General features: G+C 42.3%; 2 protein-coding genes across 3 annotated transcripts in view; one reads left to right on the top strand and one right to left on the bottom strand.

Annotated features, from left to right (window-relative positions):
* The window catches only part of mapkbp1 (mitogen-activated protein kinase binding protein 1), a 40,154-nt gene extending 26,612 nt beyond the window's left edge, over nt 1-13,542 (top strand). For both annotated transcript variants that reach the window (XM_007574900.2, XM_016662249.1), the window contains 21 exons: nt 111-319; nt 412-503; nt 1,106-1,231; nt 2,037-2,107; nt 2,272-2,393; nt 3,125-3,200; nt 3,309-3,420; nt 3,539-3,602; nt 3,932-4,060; nt 4,568-4,668; nt 4,776-4,813; nt 5,496-5,636; nt 5,737-5,853; nt 6,505-6,629; nt 7,258-7,385; nt 7,472-7,657; nt 8,269-8,350; nt 9,594-9,988; nt 10,072-10,770; nt 11,366-11,451; nt 12,527-13,542. In XM_007574900.2, coding sequence (XP_007574962.1) covers nt 111-319; nt 412-503; nt 1,106-1,231; nt 2,037-2,107; nt 2,272-2,393; nt 3,125-3,200; nt 3,309-3,420; nt 3,539-3,602; nt 3,932-4,060; nt 4,568-4,668; nt 4,776-4,813; nt 5,496-5,636; nt 5,737-5,853; nt 6,505-6,629; nt 7,258-7,385; nt 7,472-7,657; nt 8,269-8,350; nt 9,594-9,988; nt 10,072-10,770; nt 11,366-11,451; nt 12,527-12,766 — 3,339 coding nt within the window. In that variant the 3' untranslated portion in view covers nt 12,767-13,542. The remainder of the gene's footprint in view (nt 1-110; nt 320-411; nt 504-1,105; nt 1,232-2,036; nt 2,108-2,271; nt 2,394-3,124; nt 3,201-3,308; nt 3,421-3,538; nt 3,603-3,931; nt 4,061-4,567; nt 4,669-4,775; nt 4,814-5,495; nt 5,637-5,736; nt 5,854-6,504; nt 6,630-7,257; nt 7,386-7,471; nt 7,658-8,268; nt 8,351-9,593; nt 9,989-10,071; nt 10,771-11,365; nt 11,452-12,526) is intronic.
* A 718-nt stretch (nt 13,543-14,260) lies between these two features.
* Nucleotides 14,261-16,711, bottom strand: part of LOC103153854 (golgin subfamily A member 3-like) — a 9,024-nt gene continuing 6,573 nt past the window's right edge. The window contains exons 10-15 of the mRNA XM_007574925.2: nt 16,593-16,655; nt 16,172-16,225; nt 15,762-15,845; nt 15,604-15,666; nt 14,982-15,110; nt 14,261-14,903 (exon numbers count right to left, since the gene is read on the bottom strand). Of these exons, the coding sequence (XP_007574987.1) occupies nt 14,623-14,903; nt 14,982-15,110; nt 15,604-15,666; nt 15,762-15,845; nt 16,172-16,225; nt 16,593-16,655 (674 nt within the window). The 3' untranslated portion in view covers nt 14,261-14,622. The remainder of the gene's footprint in view (nt 14,904-14,981; nt 15,111-15,603; nt 15,667-15,761; nt 15,846-16,171; nt 16,226-16,592; nt 16,656-16,711) is intronic.

The following is a 16,711-nucleotide window of genomic DNA, read 5'->3' as shown; positions in this document are numbered from 1 at the left end:
ACACACACACACACACACACACACACACACACACACGCACACACACACACACACACCTGTACAACCACTCCTCTGAACCACAGTTGAACATCTGCCTTCTCCCCCATCAGGACCTGCAGAAGGTCCTTTATGTGGACCACAATATGAGCAGCCTCCTGGACATGGACAGCATCACAATAGCCGCTGCCAACTCAGAGAAGGCGGGGTCATCTGTGTCAGAGGGACAGCAGATGGACCAGAACCGAATGGGCATTAGGACTCTGAGAGTCAGCCCAAGTGGGAAACACCTAGCCTCTGGAGATCGCATGGGAGTCCTCAGGTAAGCACATAGTAAAAGATCTCCCAAGCTTTCATGGGTATATGTCTGGATTGATGTATGTGTGTGTCTGGACGTGTGTGTGTGTGTCCTAGGATCCACGATCTGGAAAGCATGGAGGAAATCTTGAATGTTCAAGCTCACGACTCAGAGATTCTCTGCCTGGAGTTCTCTAAACCAGACACTGGTGAGAGTCAGAAGTCACACACTGCCATGAAATCTTTTCAACATTTAGGAAACTCCAGGGTGTGTTTGATTTGATGTATATGATACACCAACACAAAGTAGTGCTTCATTTTGAAGTGAAAGCAAAAATGTTAATTGGTTTTCAAGCTGATTTGCAAATATTGTGTTGAGCTCCTGGAGCTCCTGAACATAAAGACTGTGAAGCACATTCATGCAGTCAGAGCTGCAGCTTTGCTCCACTGTTGCTGCATTAGCAGATGTGCGTCAACCAGATGAAGTACTCAGTGAACGCAGGATAATGATTACTGTATAAAATGCAAATATTGAAATTAACGATCCAAAGAATCAGAAATGTGAACTCAATAAAACAACAGCAGACATGTAATTTGATAACCTCGAATTAACATTAAAGAATCTCAACACTAAGTTCTGCTAAACTTTCGGTACTAAAATCATTCCTACAGAAAAATCAGAAATCAGAAATAAGAGACGTTTGTTGACATACACATAAAAAAGGAATTATATCTATGTCATAAAATTGTATGTGTTTGATTGCATCTGTCCTCCTGTGTGTGTGCGTGTGTGTGTTTATTTGTGTGTCAGGGTTCCAGCTGTTAGCCACTGCCAGTCGGGACCGTCTGATCCACATCCTGGATGCAGCCAGAGAGTACAGCCTGGTTCAGACTCTGGATGAACACTCGTCCTCCATCACTGCCGTCAGATTTGCTGGTCAGTTGCTGGAAACTCTGGTTAGGCGTGTTCTGCTGTGCACTGCCATTCAGCTGGCTTACAGAAGACTGCTTCGCCTTTCTTGCGCAGAACATAGAGCAGTTCACCTGGATGGAAAGATTTTCAGATGTTAAGGAGCAGCAGTTGCAGCTCACTTCAGAGCCGGTGGTCGTTAATCTAACATCAGCTGGTTCTACATGTGTGACTTTAAAAACAGAGTAGAGCAGAAAATGAGTCATATTCTTCACCATAACAAGGTTCCTACAGAGTCTAGAAAAACCTTGAATTTGTTGTTTTCCAGATCTGGGTAATTATGGGAAAACGATAATGATGCCTTTTTTCTTTGTTTCCTTGTTCCTGTCTTTTTTTAAAAATCTGTTTCTTTCCTTCTTTACTTCTTCATTCCTTTCTTTCTGTTTTTCTTTCTTTCTTAAAAGAAAAACTTCTTTCTGTCATTCCCTTTACTGTCCTCCCTCCATTCTTTCCTTATAATGGTTGCTTCCTTCCTTATGCACTTCTTTCTTTTCCTTTCTTCCTTATGTCCTAAAATCAGGTCAGTTAGCTTTTGTCTTTCTTATCATCCTCCCTTGTTTTAGTCTTACCCCCTTTGTTCCTTTGTGTCCTTGTTGATTTTCTATTTGCTGTAGAGGGATCTGAGATAAATTATTTAATTATAAAAGGAAAGGACTGAAAGCTGAAGCTCTAGAATTTGTTCTAAAGTTGATCATACCGTTAGAATCTGACCCTGGTCTGTCTGCCTGTGATCCCTGCTGTGGATTTTAACTTTTCTTCATCATCCCACCAGCCAACGAGGGGAAGGTGTGGATGATCAGCTGTGGAGCAGATAAGAGCGTCTACTTTCGCACAGCTCAGCAGGTAGGAGCCACATTAGTTTCCAGCAAAGAATCACTGGATGATGTTGGAAAATAAAAAGCAGAGAAGGAAAAGTGTTAATATTCCAAAATAAGAGTCTATCTCTTCTATTTACTGCTAGATCAGTTTTATTCACATGTTTTTCCCTTTCTTTCTTTCTTTCTCAGGTGGGAGAGGGTTTGGAGTTCACCCGGACGCATCACGTTGTTAGGAAGACCACTCTGTACGATATGGACGTGGAACCAACCAGGAAGTACGCAGCAGTGGGCTGTCAGGACCGCAAAATCAGGTAGAGCCCTACGCTGCTATGTTTAGACCTCAGGGCCTAAAACTGTGACGTACATGTTGATGTTTCAGTCTCCACCGGGCAGACGTGATGAGGGAAAACCTTCAGATAAGAAACATTCTTTAGCTTGTTTGTTACACCCAGTCATTTGAAAAAAACAGATTCACTGGGACGGAAAAGGAAATGAGACTTTGTTTGTTTTTGTTTTTATTGAAGTTGCACTGGGATTTCAGTTGTACGATAGCACTACACAGTGACACTTGATTAACCAGTGGCTACTAATAGTTGCTGAAGTCACATTCAACATATTCTAGATATTTCAAAATAAATGCATAAAATTAGTGCATTAACACATAATTTTACTTTATAAAAACCCGTCATATGTTGTGAAAAAAAGCCTAAATTCCACCAATCTGGCCAGACTCGTTTTTTCCAGCTCATGTTCAAAAAAGAAGCCATGTTGTGGGAAAACTTGCTCAATCTGCCAGCGCTGCCATTCAGTGTTTTTTGGGTTTTTTTTGTTGTTGTTCTCTGGCAGTGTTACAGCGCCACCAATTGGCCTGGCATATCTACTGCACCATTTTCTGCAGCGCTGCAACCTGGCCTGTGAAAACACATTTGTTCTTAATAGTTTACAAAAATATACTGTGCTCGTCTGTGTGTTCAGGGCCTTCATCTGCAGGTATGTGAGCTGCTGCTGCTGGTGATTTTTTTTTTCTGCTTCATCTCTGCAGAATCTTTAACATCGGAAGCGCCAAACAAAAGAAGGTGTATAAAGGTTCTCAGGGGGAGGATGGGACTGTTATTAAGGTAATCAACTGCTGGTTGCCATGGTGATGTTTTAAAGGAACACTAGGTCATCCCCTTCTTCTTCTTCTTCTTCTTCTTCTTCTTCTTCTTCTTCTTCTTCTTCTTCAGGTACAGATCGACCCATCAGGACTCTACATCGCCACTTCCTGTTCAGACAAGAATGTCTCCATCTTTGACTTCTTTTCTGGAGAATGTGTGGCCACCATGTTTGGTCACTCAGGTCAGTGGAATGTGTGTGTTATCCTTCATCTTGTTTCTGTGTTACCTTTTTGAACACATGCTTGAAATCAAAGCAAAGCTGTTCCTTATAGTGAGACTGGTTCCTGTCTGTATTTCAGAGATCGTAACGGGGCTGAAGTTCAGCAGTGACTGCAGACACCTGATCACCGTATCAGGAGACAGGTACCTCTAATATTTATTACTATGAAAATATTTAGGCGTCTGAACTTTCTGAACTTTTTTTCATATTTGTCACTTAACCACAAACTTCAATGTAACAATTTTAGGACAGATCGACGCAAACTAGTGCAAAACTCTGAAGAGAAAAGAAAAATGTCGCAGAGTGTTCAAAACTTTTCCCACATATGAAAATCTTAAAAGTATGGCATATGTGTCTATTTATTCCCCTTTACTCTGATGCCCCTAAATGAAATCTAGAGCTCGCCGAGGTGTCTGGTCCTTTACGTTCACCATAAACACCTACACTGATCCATGTGTGTTTGTTCATGCAGCTGTATCTTTGTGTGGCGTCTGAACCCGGAGTTGACCATCAGGATGAGGCAGCGGCTCACTGACCTTCGACCTTCCAGCAATGTTCCTAACTCCTTCAGTGCATCTGAGCAGAAGGCTGTAAAGTCCAGGTAAGACAGGACCGGCTTTGATCAATCGAGTTCAGTCAGTCAGGTTTATTTGTGTAGCACATTTCAGCAACAGAGCAGATCCCATCATAAAAACGACATGCAGTCAACAATTGAGAAAGAAGTAACAGATATTGCATTTTGATGAGTGCCATCATCGAAATCATCAATATACACTGAGTATGTTGGTCAATATTCCATTTTTTATGGTTGAAAAGCAGCTCTAAGCAGGTGGTTTTTAGTCTGGGTTTAAAGGAACTCAGTGTTTTAGCTGTTTTGTAGTTTTCTAGAAGTTTGTTCCAGATTTGTGTTGCATAGAAGCTGAATGCTGCTTCTCCATGTTTGGTTCGGTTCTTGTTGAGATGAGAACCAAGAAAGTAAAGAACATTCAGTCAAGTTTGCCTTCAACAGAAACTTTATTTAAAGAAAGGATGAACAGTTCTAGTTGATTTGCACACGTTGAACATGTTGCAGTGTGCTGATGTGTTGTTGTGTGGTCTGTCTGAGCAGCGGGGCCACGCCCAGTCCTTGTGTGGTCAACCTGTCCTCTGATAGTGACATAGAGGAGGAAGAAGGAGGGATCACCACAGACAGCCCGGAGGAGGCTGCAGGTCAGACATTGCCGTTATCTTCATGTTAGACTTGTTATCAACACAACCTTTAACCTTAAAGTGGTCAAGTAATCTCATCTTTTTATATTCATGTGCTTTTCTTTCAGAAGTATCTGATGAGATGGACAGCAAAGAGATCAGGAATGTAAGTGATTTTTTTTTAGTCTAATATTCCATGTTTAGTTACATAGAGAGAAACTTGCACAACGTTATGCAGTAAACACCTAAAAACAACTAAAACTGATCTAAAAAATCATCTAAACATGACCAAAATACTATCTTTATTTTTGAATGAAACCCATCTCTGGTTTCATTCTGATCTTTGATTTCTACACATTTCCTTTTAAGAGCTGCTACTTTCAAGATAATTTGCCAGGCTTCCTGCTGTGAGCAGTCATTAAGTATTTGTTAGGATCAGAGGCACCACCACAATGAGCTGTTGAGAGAGCATTAGTCGTAAAACATGAACAAAATGATGACTCAGCGGATATTTTAAACTGGAGGCAAAGTCAGGCAAAGTAATAGAATTGTTTATTTGTATAGTTTAATGTATTTCTAATATTATATATATTAGAAAGGCTTGGGTGGTTAAATGAAAAATCTGCAGAATGTAGCAATTTTTTAAATTCGATTAAAAGAATCAGAATAATCTATAGAATAATCGGTTTCAAAAATAAAGATAGTATTTTTGAGTCGGTTGCCGGTTAAGACTGCTGAAAATTGGCTAATTTTTCCAGCTGATTTTTTTTATCACATCTTCTCCTATAATGACAACAACTTACAGCAGACTAGAAACTCTGTAAACACAACGTGCTCTGACTCATCAGGAGACGTCCGAGGCTCCGCTCCCTCGCCGCCGCTGGTCAAGGAGGACAGCGAGCGCCGACGGTGCCCTGATGGTGAAATCCATGTTAGACCTGAGGCTGCTGGACTCATATTGCCTGGAAGGTCAGGAGGAGCAGGAGGAAGTAAGGCACACACCACATGGCTGAAGGCTTTATGTTGAAAACAAACTCCCTACAATGTGACACAATTGTTACATTTCTACACTTGATCCTGTCCAATCAGGAGAGGGCCTGGGCCTACGCAGACGACTCGACCAGGAGGCAGGATGTGGAGCCGATGATTCATCGGAACAGTGATGAGCTGCAGAGTACAGTTAGTCTTCTAGTCCCCTCTGTGAGGGTGAGAAGCTCTTGATTTCAGTCCAATCCAGTAATGCTTTACCTTGAGGATGTTGGTTGGAATCATAAAAAAAAGCCAAACTCTTTATGGCCAATGCCAAACAGCTTTTGGTTGAGGTAGTGTGATGATGTGGGGCAGCATCTCCCTCACTGAAAACAAACAAGGCTTGTTAACTTTGAGGTAGTCTCAATCCAGAGAGATATGAGGATGAGATTCTCTTAGGGACTAATCTTTATCCTCCAGGATTTTTCACCACAGACTACCTGCACAATTTAAGAGTGAAGAGTAATACCAGCACTGTGTCTAGCTTAACTTGTGTAGTGTGTCTCATACAGGAAGTCCAAAGGCAGTTCAGGTTGTCATCCTTGAATAGCACAGTTTTGTGTTGTTAGATGGTCTGACGTGGATTGACACAAAATCCACATTCAGACTCCAAAATCAATCTGGTGTCCCAGATTGCCTCCAAATGTGTCCTGCTGAAAGGACTAGTTGTTCTAAGTCACTAATGACTTTACTTTGGTAAAGTAAAGTCATTAGTGACTTTACTTTACTTTACTATATATTCTGTAAAATAAAAGCTAGTAGTGAAATGTGAGACAATAATGAGTCTATGTATTTCATAGGTGATATTTTGTGTTTCCATCTATTTAGGAAGATGATGAAGTGAAGATCAGTCAAAGGCCAGACTACTTCCTACTGTCCCTTCAAAGCCTCGACAGAGAGGATCCAGTTCTATTCCCTGACAAATGGGAGGACAGAATAAGCCTGGTGGGAAGGTAACACACTTCATGGTTTATACAGAACGCCGCTAAAGTATTCACACTCTTAAGCTTTTTTATTTTTGAACCAGTATCTGGCAGACAGTAGCATATTCTAAAATAGCCAACAACCTCTTCATGCAACAAAACCACCTTTATATTGCTCCAGATTTACTGCATGCGTCTCCACTACGCTCTGCTGCGCACTTCACCGGCAGAGTACAGCTGTAATTGACCATCCACACTTAGAGCACGGACATCTGTGCTTCAAAAACTGCCATCAGACTTGTATATGTTTTTTTCCTCTTCATTTCACATGTTTTGACTAATGCAAGTAATCTTCCAAAGTGACAAATAGTCTTTAAAATACAGTATTAGAAATAGAGCTGAAAAACATATGCTACATATGTAATCATTACTGGTTGTCCTTGGATAGCCTTTTGGAAGTTTCATGAGTAGTTTTAAAATGATAGCTGACAAAGATTTTTGTTGAATAATTGTTTGACACCAGCTTTAAGTTTGAAGGAGTTGGCGGTCACTCTTCATCATCAACAGAATGATTCACAGCATTTCCTAAAGTCCAGCACAGCTACTTTTCCACTCTGAGTACAGATCAGCTTCTAAACACCTCCATACAACCTGTCAGTGACTTCCAGGTGAAAGAGGCGTGTCCCTCTGCTCCACATGGCCGGCAGGACAAACCCAGTCCAGACAGCGGCTGCTCCCTCAGATTCAGCTCCGCCTTGTCCAGTCCGGAGAGACCAGCTGCAGACGGTATGGAAAGGCGTCATACCGTGATATCTGGCTGAGATCCTTTGTCAGCCGTTTGTGATTCTGTTTCCTTCCTTTGATCTCACCAGATACGGAGCGTACAGAACCTCTCAGTGTGGATGGGAACTCCTCAGAGCTGGAGATGGAGGAGGACGAGGAGGAGGGAAGACAAGAGAGCCGAGAGGACGGGATGCCTCAGGCAGTCCCTCAGACTCCAGATCAGGAGGCTTTTCTGAAGGAGCACTTTGTTACACTGACTGAGTTGTCTGATTCAGGTACAGCATGACACTCTAGAGCCTGGGCTGATAACTAGCTGCGTTTCCACTGACCTTAAATTTGCAATTTTTTGATAAAAGGTTTTTGGGCTAGTATGAGTTGGTTTTTCAGCCATATCAAAATAGATTTTGCAAAACTGCAATGGAAACACTTTTTTTGCATCGCACGAGTCAGGTTATCAACAACCAGATGTTCCTATTGGCACAAATAACAAAGAAGGCACCAGGAAGTAGTAGGAGTATCATGGTACTGCATGTTTTGTAATAACTTACTGTGTAAACAAACTTATTCACGTGTGATTTTAATTCTTTTAATTCTGGAAACACTGCAATTGCGAAATTGTATTTTTTCAACATTAGCAGAATATCAACAAAGTTTTGCACATATTTGTAATTGGAATGCATCTGATATGATGTTAGAAACTGTTGACACAGCGTTCCATCTCCTCCACATGAAACCTCTTGTTTTCAACACATTGTTGACCTTCATCCTGCTGTTCCTCACAGTGCTTAAAGGGCTGGAATAAATGCAAAACATGTTCCTTTCAACAGTTGTACAACAATCTGCCTTCTGGGTCTCAACAGGTTGTGTGAAATGTTTGTGTTACCAGGTGATCCAAACAGGACGTGTCACAGCTCCTGTGAGAGTCTCAGCATCTCCTCAAGGTTCCTCTCCCAGAACTTCTGTGGAAGGTAAAACATCTCTGATCATCATTACACAATACTTACAGAGCCCTCTGAAAGTATCCACGCTGCTTAAACTGTATAACCTCCAACTTCATAAGACAGAAAGTCAGACAGATAGTTTGATAGATTGAAACTTTATTAATTGTGAAGAAGAAGGATTCCTGACTTTTAGATTAATTTAGAGTACATTCAGACCATCCCTTTTTACTCCACTTTAATGGAACTTCAGTCCCTTTGCCTAGAAAGTCTGGTTCGTTTGGGGAGGTGTGAACGCATAATCAAACTCTGGTCCATCTACAAACCTTGGCCTCTGTTCGGTTGAAGTGAACTCTAGTGTGATTTGAATGCAGATGTGAACGCTGAGTGGATCAGAGACCGCTCCAAAAGCAGAAAGTGGACTATAGCAATAAAACATTCTGGGTAAATATAACCAAAACAAACTCGCTAGTCCAGTGCTAGTGGGATAAATGGCATCTTTTTTTAAAGACAAAACAGTAATAATTCCAACAGCTAAAATCTGATGCCACTCCATTTTTGTTTCCATCTTGAGGAGAAAGCTTTTTTGTTGTTACCTTCCATAGTTTTTGGTTCAGTGCCTCCACAGACAAGAGGTGAAACGAGTTTTTCAAAGGTTTTGGTTCATTTGACAGTGCAGTGAAAGTGAACCACACCAGTTAAAGGTGTAACAAATGTTGCAACTTTGGTCCGCAATCAAACCTTGTCTACCAAACTACTGAAAAACAAGCTTTCACAAGTTGTTTTTTGTGTGTGGTTTCAGAGATTGACGGTCTGACGGGACAACTCTCCCACTTCTCCTCTGTCTGACCGTGAAATTTGCTGTGCTCCCACTGAGCATCATGCTAAAGCTATAGGAGCTTTGGCTATGGCGCGCCGTGTTAAAAAACACGCCGCACCATCATCCTCCAATAACTGTGTCTTGTGTTCTTCTTCATGGTTTGTGTCAGTGGCAACATCGGGTTGTTGATCATGTGACCCATGTAATGCAAAAAAGTGTTTCCATTGCAGTTTTTGCAAAAATAAAGCACTTTTGATGCGGCAAAACAACCACCTCATCTAGGTGGCAAAGCATTTTTTGTTTTTAAACTAAATGAAATTGGTGCGTTTTCATTAAGTGAATTCATTTTTGAAATGTCAAATTATGCAATTACATAGTCAACAGAAACGCAGAAACACACACACAAAGACACACTAGGGTTGCTGTATACTGAACCTTATCTGTGCTCCTCAGTCGGACTGACTTTCCTCCCCCAATGTGGAGCTCCCATGGAGGGGTGGGAGAGGTGAAGGCCAGGCCCCTGGTCTCTGAAGTGCGGCCCCTGGTAGACGGGATCCAGAGCCGGACACAGGACAGTCATGAGTCATCGGACCAGCAGGAGACCTCAAAGACTCACCAGGACCAATCACAGCTTCTTCATGCACACAGTCAGAGTCTGCCCCAGGGGGACGGAGCAGGGACCACCAGCCTAACCAATCCCCCCACCAAGACTGCGTCACAGAAGGAGAAGGTCCAAAGCTTGGACGAACCCAGAGGGAAGCAAGGCCTGGTGGTCCCTTCAGTTGCCTCCCACCTGACCTCAGGGCTCAAGAAGGCCCAGTCAGTCCACAGCCTGCTGATCAGCACAGGTAACCCTCATATCCCCACCAGCAGCAGCCCACCCTTATCCACCCCTCAACATCTGATCCTCTCTGTTCTCTTCTTTCATCAGGAGACTCTCTGGACTCCCAGCTGAGCTCTGGTCCGTCCAGAGACGCCCCCCCTCAGCGTCCCACCACTCTCCCTTCATCCCCTAGGAAGCCCCCGTCCACAACACAGTGTAATCTAAAGGTCAGCTCCAGCTCCCCCAGGTCCCCCCAGCAGGAGAACGCCACGGCGACGCCAAGAAAGTCTTCCTCACCCTCTCTGACATTGTCGGTGCCTCGCTCCTACATGAGCCCCACTGCCAGCTCCATGGCTAAGATGTCCCGCTCTGTCTCCATTGGCGACAACCTCCACATCTCTGAGCCTGAGGATGTTGCCATGGCGTCCGGCTCAGCAGCGTCTCAGCTCAAAGAGACACCATCCTACCCGCCTCTCGTTGCCGTGGTACACTCCAACGCCTCTCTGGCCACGCCCCAACATGCTGCCATTGTGCCTGTTGTCGCCTCTTCCTCTTTGCCTCTGTCAGCGGGTAGCTATGGTAACCGAGCAGGCCCTTCTTCCCGGATCCTCCAGGCTCGCGTCCCAGGCAGCAGCCGTCCACTTCCGGACAAAATCTCCCTGGACTCCTTCTCCCTTTCCTCCAAGCCTGCTGACTCCGCCTCCTCAGAGCCGTCTCCCCTAGTGTCCGTCTGTCCTGTGGGTCTGCCCCGACAGGAGGACACTCTGACTCGTGCAGGTACCAGTGGAGACGCCATAGACGATCCAGGTTTGGCCTTCCTTCTCATCCTCTTTTTCTTCATCACTTCATCCTGTCATGTCTCTGGCTCCGCCCCTCCTCCTCTCCCTCTGCAACGGGTGAGATGTGTCTCCTGTTGGCGTTTTAGCTGTTTCCCTTTTTTTCCCTTCTTTTCTGCTGCCTCCCTCTACTTGTATGAGAGTGTATTTCTGTGAACAACATACAGTCACGTGAAAAAATGAGGACACCCTATCACAGCCTGTGTGTTTTCTGACATACTTAGGCATGAATGTCCTGTTTAGACCTCAGACATTTACCGTAATATCTGGAGTATCGAGCACACTCAGTAACTGCAGCATTTGCCCTACCATCGTTCAGGACAATTGCTAAATGTAGGTACTGAAGGTGTTCGCAGTTAATATTGTTGACTTTATTAGACCATTTAAGTACAAGATAAAGTTATGAGCTGTTTCTGTTGCTACGTGGTCGCTCTCCACTGGTTTTATAACTGACGCATTGGACATGATTTTTTCCCCTGACTGTCGTTGCTGCTGTGCTGTGTGTTTATTGTCTGTCTATAAAGTGAAGGCGGAAGTGAGCTGACCTGTTGCTGCTCCTCTTACAGATCAGCCGGTCAGCCTGGAGACATGCAAGGCTCTGACCAATGAGCTGCAGAGATGCTTTAAGAGAGCAACACATCTGTACAGGAAGGTGATGATCACATGTTGCTCAGACTGTCTGTTTTCCTCTGCTAGTGCTGCTGCAGCTCATTGTCAAGTTACATTATTTTGTCACTTTAATTCCCTCTACCAAAGCACATATGCAGCCTTCCTGTTATCTGCTGAAAGTCTCTCAAACACGGTTTGATTTTAAAAAGTCCTTATTGCTTACACTTCTATAAAAATGATAAAACAACTTTGCCATGCGGCACTCAGCCTTCTTATTATCAAGTAAAAGCCTTGCTCTTTATTTCCATGAATGAATCACAGCCGTTTGTTGACATGGAGCAGAAAATAGAGTCTGGCTGTTTGCAGAAAATAGCTAAATTATTATTAAATTAATTATTAAAAATAATAATATTGTGCATAAGGAAGAATGTTGTGAATGTGATCCTCTGTTTTTTACATTGTGTATATTTAAGTCATCAGGGTTGATCAAGCTGAAAATCTCCTGATTTCAGTCATCAGCTCTTCTGATTTTTTTCTGGGCTTCCATCAATAAATCAGCCCAGATTTCCTTCATCGGTGGAGATCGGTGATCAGCCGATATGTACATGTGAAGCCCATCTTTTCCCCTGATCTTATCTACCTCAGCAAAGGTCTAAATATCAGCCACTGTCCTCTTCTGCTGTGCAGTGAGAGGTGTGACTGACAGACTGGTCCACCAGGTCATTGCTGCCAACTCAGCAACTTTCTTGCTACATTTAGCGACATTCAGACAAAAACAAAATCACTGTCGGCCAAAATTGTAATCAGCAAGTCAGGCTTTTTAAAGTCTGTAATCAGCAGACTGCTTTGGTGAACCCTTAATTTTTTTCCACTTATAAGATGGAAAAAATATCTTATTATAAGTTAAATAATCTGCCAGTGGAACTAGTAGTTTTCTTTTATCAATTTTACAGAATTAAGACAAGCTTCTACATCTTGCTGAAAAATTACTTGTAATTTTGCTTTGTCTTATTTCAAGTAAACTAAGATATTTGCACTAGAAACTAGAGCATAAATACTTGCTATTGTTTCGTGTTTTTGCAGTGTTTAATACGTTAACATGTAGATTGTTGTTCCAGGTAAGCGGCTCCTCGGCAGATGACTCCTCCCCCAGCCAGTGTCAGATGTCTCTCCTCCTATCAGAGGCCTTCCAGGCCATGAGGGCAGAGCTGGACTCTCTCCCTCTGGGCTCGCCCAGCATGCTGGGACTGGAGGGAGCTATGGGAGGGGTGGGGGAGGTGAAGACAGCGGCTCTACTTGAGGAGTACTCACTGCTCCTCCTACAGGCCGTCAACAGGAAGATCAACACCTCCACCTGAGCTGCTTCCACTCCGCACATTAAACTCAAACTTCTTTTCTCTCCCTACTTTTAAATATCTTACTTTTTTAAAAATTCTTCCTAGTCTGACACTGTTCAGTGAACCTTACAGCTGCAGCCTCACTCACCACTTCACCTCCTCATTCATCCTGCGCTCTTTTTTCCTGAACATTCAGTGTGTTTTTGTCACACAGAAAGCACACCGGGGGCCAACATGGGGCTCAGTTTTTGCACTTGTTTACACGTCAACCAGAGGAGACGGGACCTGAAGGACTCTCTCTCTGCTTTGTGAATGACAACTCTACCTCCTGACCTCCAGCTGCCCCCAGAAACAGTGTCAAACTCTCTTTTGGACGCATTTTTAGATTGCCGTTTTTGTTTTATTACCAGGACCTTTAAAGTCTGTCTGAAGCTCTTGCAGACGATTGCTCACTGTAAAGTAGGAGGAAGTGAAAACCAGCGATCAAAGAGCAATACTTTGTCTAGACTTGATTGATGTAAATGTTCCTGCATCTGCATGATTCCTGAAGCGATCAAATAACACTTTGTATTTATTGGTGAGCTGTTACACTACTGGCTCCGGCCCAAAGAGACCGGAGTGTTTTTAGAAGTCTTAAGGTGGAAGTCCTGATCTGAGCCTTAATGCACCTTCGTTCACCTTTTATGGCAAACACTACGGGGCTTTGTCGGGTCAGAGCTGGGGAACTTTGTTCACAGAGACGTCAGAGTCCTGTTTCCTGTTGTTTTTGTCACGTTTAATAAAAGTTTCACATTTTACTCTGATCTTCTCTTTCTTTAACTCTTAGTTCTTTACTTTGACTGTGCCACAACACACAGCGCCATCAGAAATCGGGATTGCTCACTTTTTTCACGTTAGATTTCAGACTCTTTCTTTCAAATAAATCACAAAAAAACAGCTCTGACATGTCAAAGTCAAAGCAGGTCTTCAGAAATGTATAAAATTGATACATAGTTATCTGAAAAAGTATTTGCCACCTCATTGATTTCCTTTTTTTCAGAACATCAAACCAGTTAAAATATTAATCAAGACAATACAAATAAACAAAATGCAGTTTTAAATGAAAGTGTTTATTATTAAGGGAGAAAAAAATCCAAACACATGGCCCTTTGTGAAACAGTGATCATTTCATCAATGCATTGATTTGTTCTAAGCATCTGTTCAGTGCTTGGATGGGTTTAGAGTCACCTGGTGACATCATAATGTAGAGCTGTGGATCATCTGCGTAGTTAAGGTTACTTGTGTTTGAGCCAGCAGCATATAGATATTAAATCATAGGAGTCCTAAGACCTTGAGGTCCCCATCTGTGATTTTTCTGTCTTCTGCCATGAGATGTTAAATGTTGACATAAAGAAGTCAATAGGTAAGATTCAAACCAGTCAAGTACTGGACTAGAGAATCCAACCCAGAGCTAAGGTGACTTTATTAAAATGTCAGAATCAAATGCTATCTTTTTCTCTCTTTTTTTTTTTTTACATTTTCTCTCCTAACAACTTGATTTTTTTGTTGATTTGAGTGGGATAGATGTGATATTACACTTGTTTTGTTTTTTTCCCCCAGTTTTTGATGTCACTCAGCATTCCAACCATGACCGGATCTGTTCCCAACCTGTATGGAGAGATACAGGTTGGGATTAGATCATACACAGCACAGACAAGAGACAGACCACAAAATAATGCACATATCCAACCTGATGAAATGTGTACTTATACTCATCAAGATGCTTCAAGTTGAGTTTGTTCAAAATGGAACCACTGACTGACCTTTCCACTGACCAAAGAAATCAACTTTTATTTCAGTCTGAATAAAGACTCCATGTTGCTCCTGACTCAGCCAGGTCAGACCGGGAACAGCAGGAAACCTGAGAACATGCTGAAGTTTCTGGAGTCGTCATAAAGCCGATAGCTGGCTGGCAGAGCGAGGCGAACCCGATCGCCCTGGTCCAGCTGCAGAGCCACTGCACTGGTCATGGAGGTGTACCCTCCGTGGTCATTCAGGTCCAGGCTGAAGCTGACTGGCTGCTCATTTTGGTACAGGTACAGGCCCATGTAACCCTTCAAATAATCTGCAGCCGTGAAGCTGAAGAAATAAAGTCCTGTGACTGGAGCGGTGAAAACACCTGCAGCAGCAACATTAATTCATCAGTTCACTGCCCTGCAGCCAGAGAGAGCATTTACAGAGATGGTCCTCCTGCTACCTGCAGAGCTGTTGTAGCCTCGGCCAACGTTGGTGATGGTTTTGGAGAAGATCAGAGTAGTTTCTTCATCAAATGGACCAACTATTCCTGAATCAGTCAGACCGGCTGAGAAAGCCACCTTCAGCTCATCTGAAAGAAACATGTTGGAGCCTCAGCAATCAATAGATCAATCAAATTTATTTGCACAGTACATTTCAACAGCACAGCCGTTCAAGTGCTTTACATCATAAACATCATTATAGTCAGGAGCTGTGAAAATCAATAACAGATTTTACATTTTGTCAAGTGTCATCATTAAAAATCAATACACATCAAATATGTTGGTTGGTCAATATTCCATTTCTTACAGTTCAAATGGTTCAATTCTAAACTGGCTTGTTTTTAGCCTGGATTTAAAGGAACTCAGTGTTTCAGCTATTTTTCAGTTTTCTGGAAGTTCGTCCCAGATTTGAGGTGCATAGAAGCTGAACCCTGCTTCTCCATGTTTGGTTCTGTGATGACGTCAGAGCTGAAGAGTTTAATCGTTCTGTCTTCAGTCTGTTTGGCAGCTTAGATGAAACACCTTCATTATTTTTCATTGTTTCTGAACGTCAGGCACCCAGAATGTCTCAGGAGAATTTACCTTCTGTGTTCCCCTGAGCTGCAGTCAGTCTCTCTGAAAGTGAAGCCAGTTCAGCTGCTCCAGCTGACACATAAAACACAAAACCCTTCATCCAGACACAATATGCAGAAACAAACTGCTAAAAAAAATAAGTACAAAAAAAAGTAATTATCTGTCACCTAGACTTTGATTCTTCAGATCATCCAGAAGCTCTTTAGTCACATTCAGTCTGAAAGTCACAGCTGACAGTTGGGTTTCAAACTCTGAAAAATAATTTATTATAAATCATTACTACAATAATATGACTCATTAAAATGTGTAACAATGTGTAGAATCAGATCGGTCTCATTTTTTCAACCTGTTATCTAAGCACTGGGTTTCTCCAGTGTTTCAGTTCTGGTAGGCAGACTGTGCCTACCAGAAAACTGATTAAAATGATTACAATTTTAAAATGTTTTAATCATTTCTTAAAATTAAAATGATTAAGACCTACAAATCTGCAAACTTCTGTGATTTAAAGCCCAAAGATAATTAAAAAAACATCTTGAAATGATTCATTAATCAAATGATTTGTGAAAATGTGACTGACCTGCAGTTCTGCTCTGTTCATCCGTCAGTCTGGACTCCATCCTGGAGAACTGAGCTGAAAGTCACACATAGATTTGAAATAAACATAATTTATAACATCAGAACAGTTGAACCATGTAACTAGTAGCAACTAGCAGCAAAGCCACTCAGTATTATCGTTATGCAATAATATTGATTTAAAACAGAAACTTAGAAGCTTTAATCATCTATTTTAACAAGTTTGTTAGAAACATTATGGAATAACTGAGTCATTTTAACCTGAACCAGGCAGTTTGGACTGGAGGATTTCTACAACATTACATGTGAGACAACAGATCTGGAGCAAGACGTTCTGTTTTCTTGGTTCAGATGTAAAACAAACCTGCTCTAGCTAAGACAAGTTATTAGAAATGTTCAGTCGATGTAAAAGTTTCCCATGTTACCTGAGCTTCCTGTTTGCTGCTCCTCCAGTCGTCTCTCACTGACTCTCAGTCTGAACTCCAGAACTAAACAGAATTCATTCATTCATTCATTTCATGATTTCACAGAGGATGAACAGAAC

This window comes from Poecilia formosa, unplaced genomic scaffold (assembly GCF_000485575.1).
Source record: "Poecilia formosa unplaced genomic scaffold, Poecilia_formosa-5.1.2 Scaffold364, whole genome shotgun sequence".
Classification (NCBI taxonomy): Eukaryota; Metazoa; Chordata; class Actinopteri; order Cyprinodontiformes; family Poeciliidae; genus Poecilia; species Poecilia formosa.
Note: the sequence above shows the minus strand (reverse complement) of the source record. Positions and strands in the feature narration are given on the sequence as shown.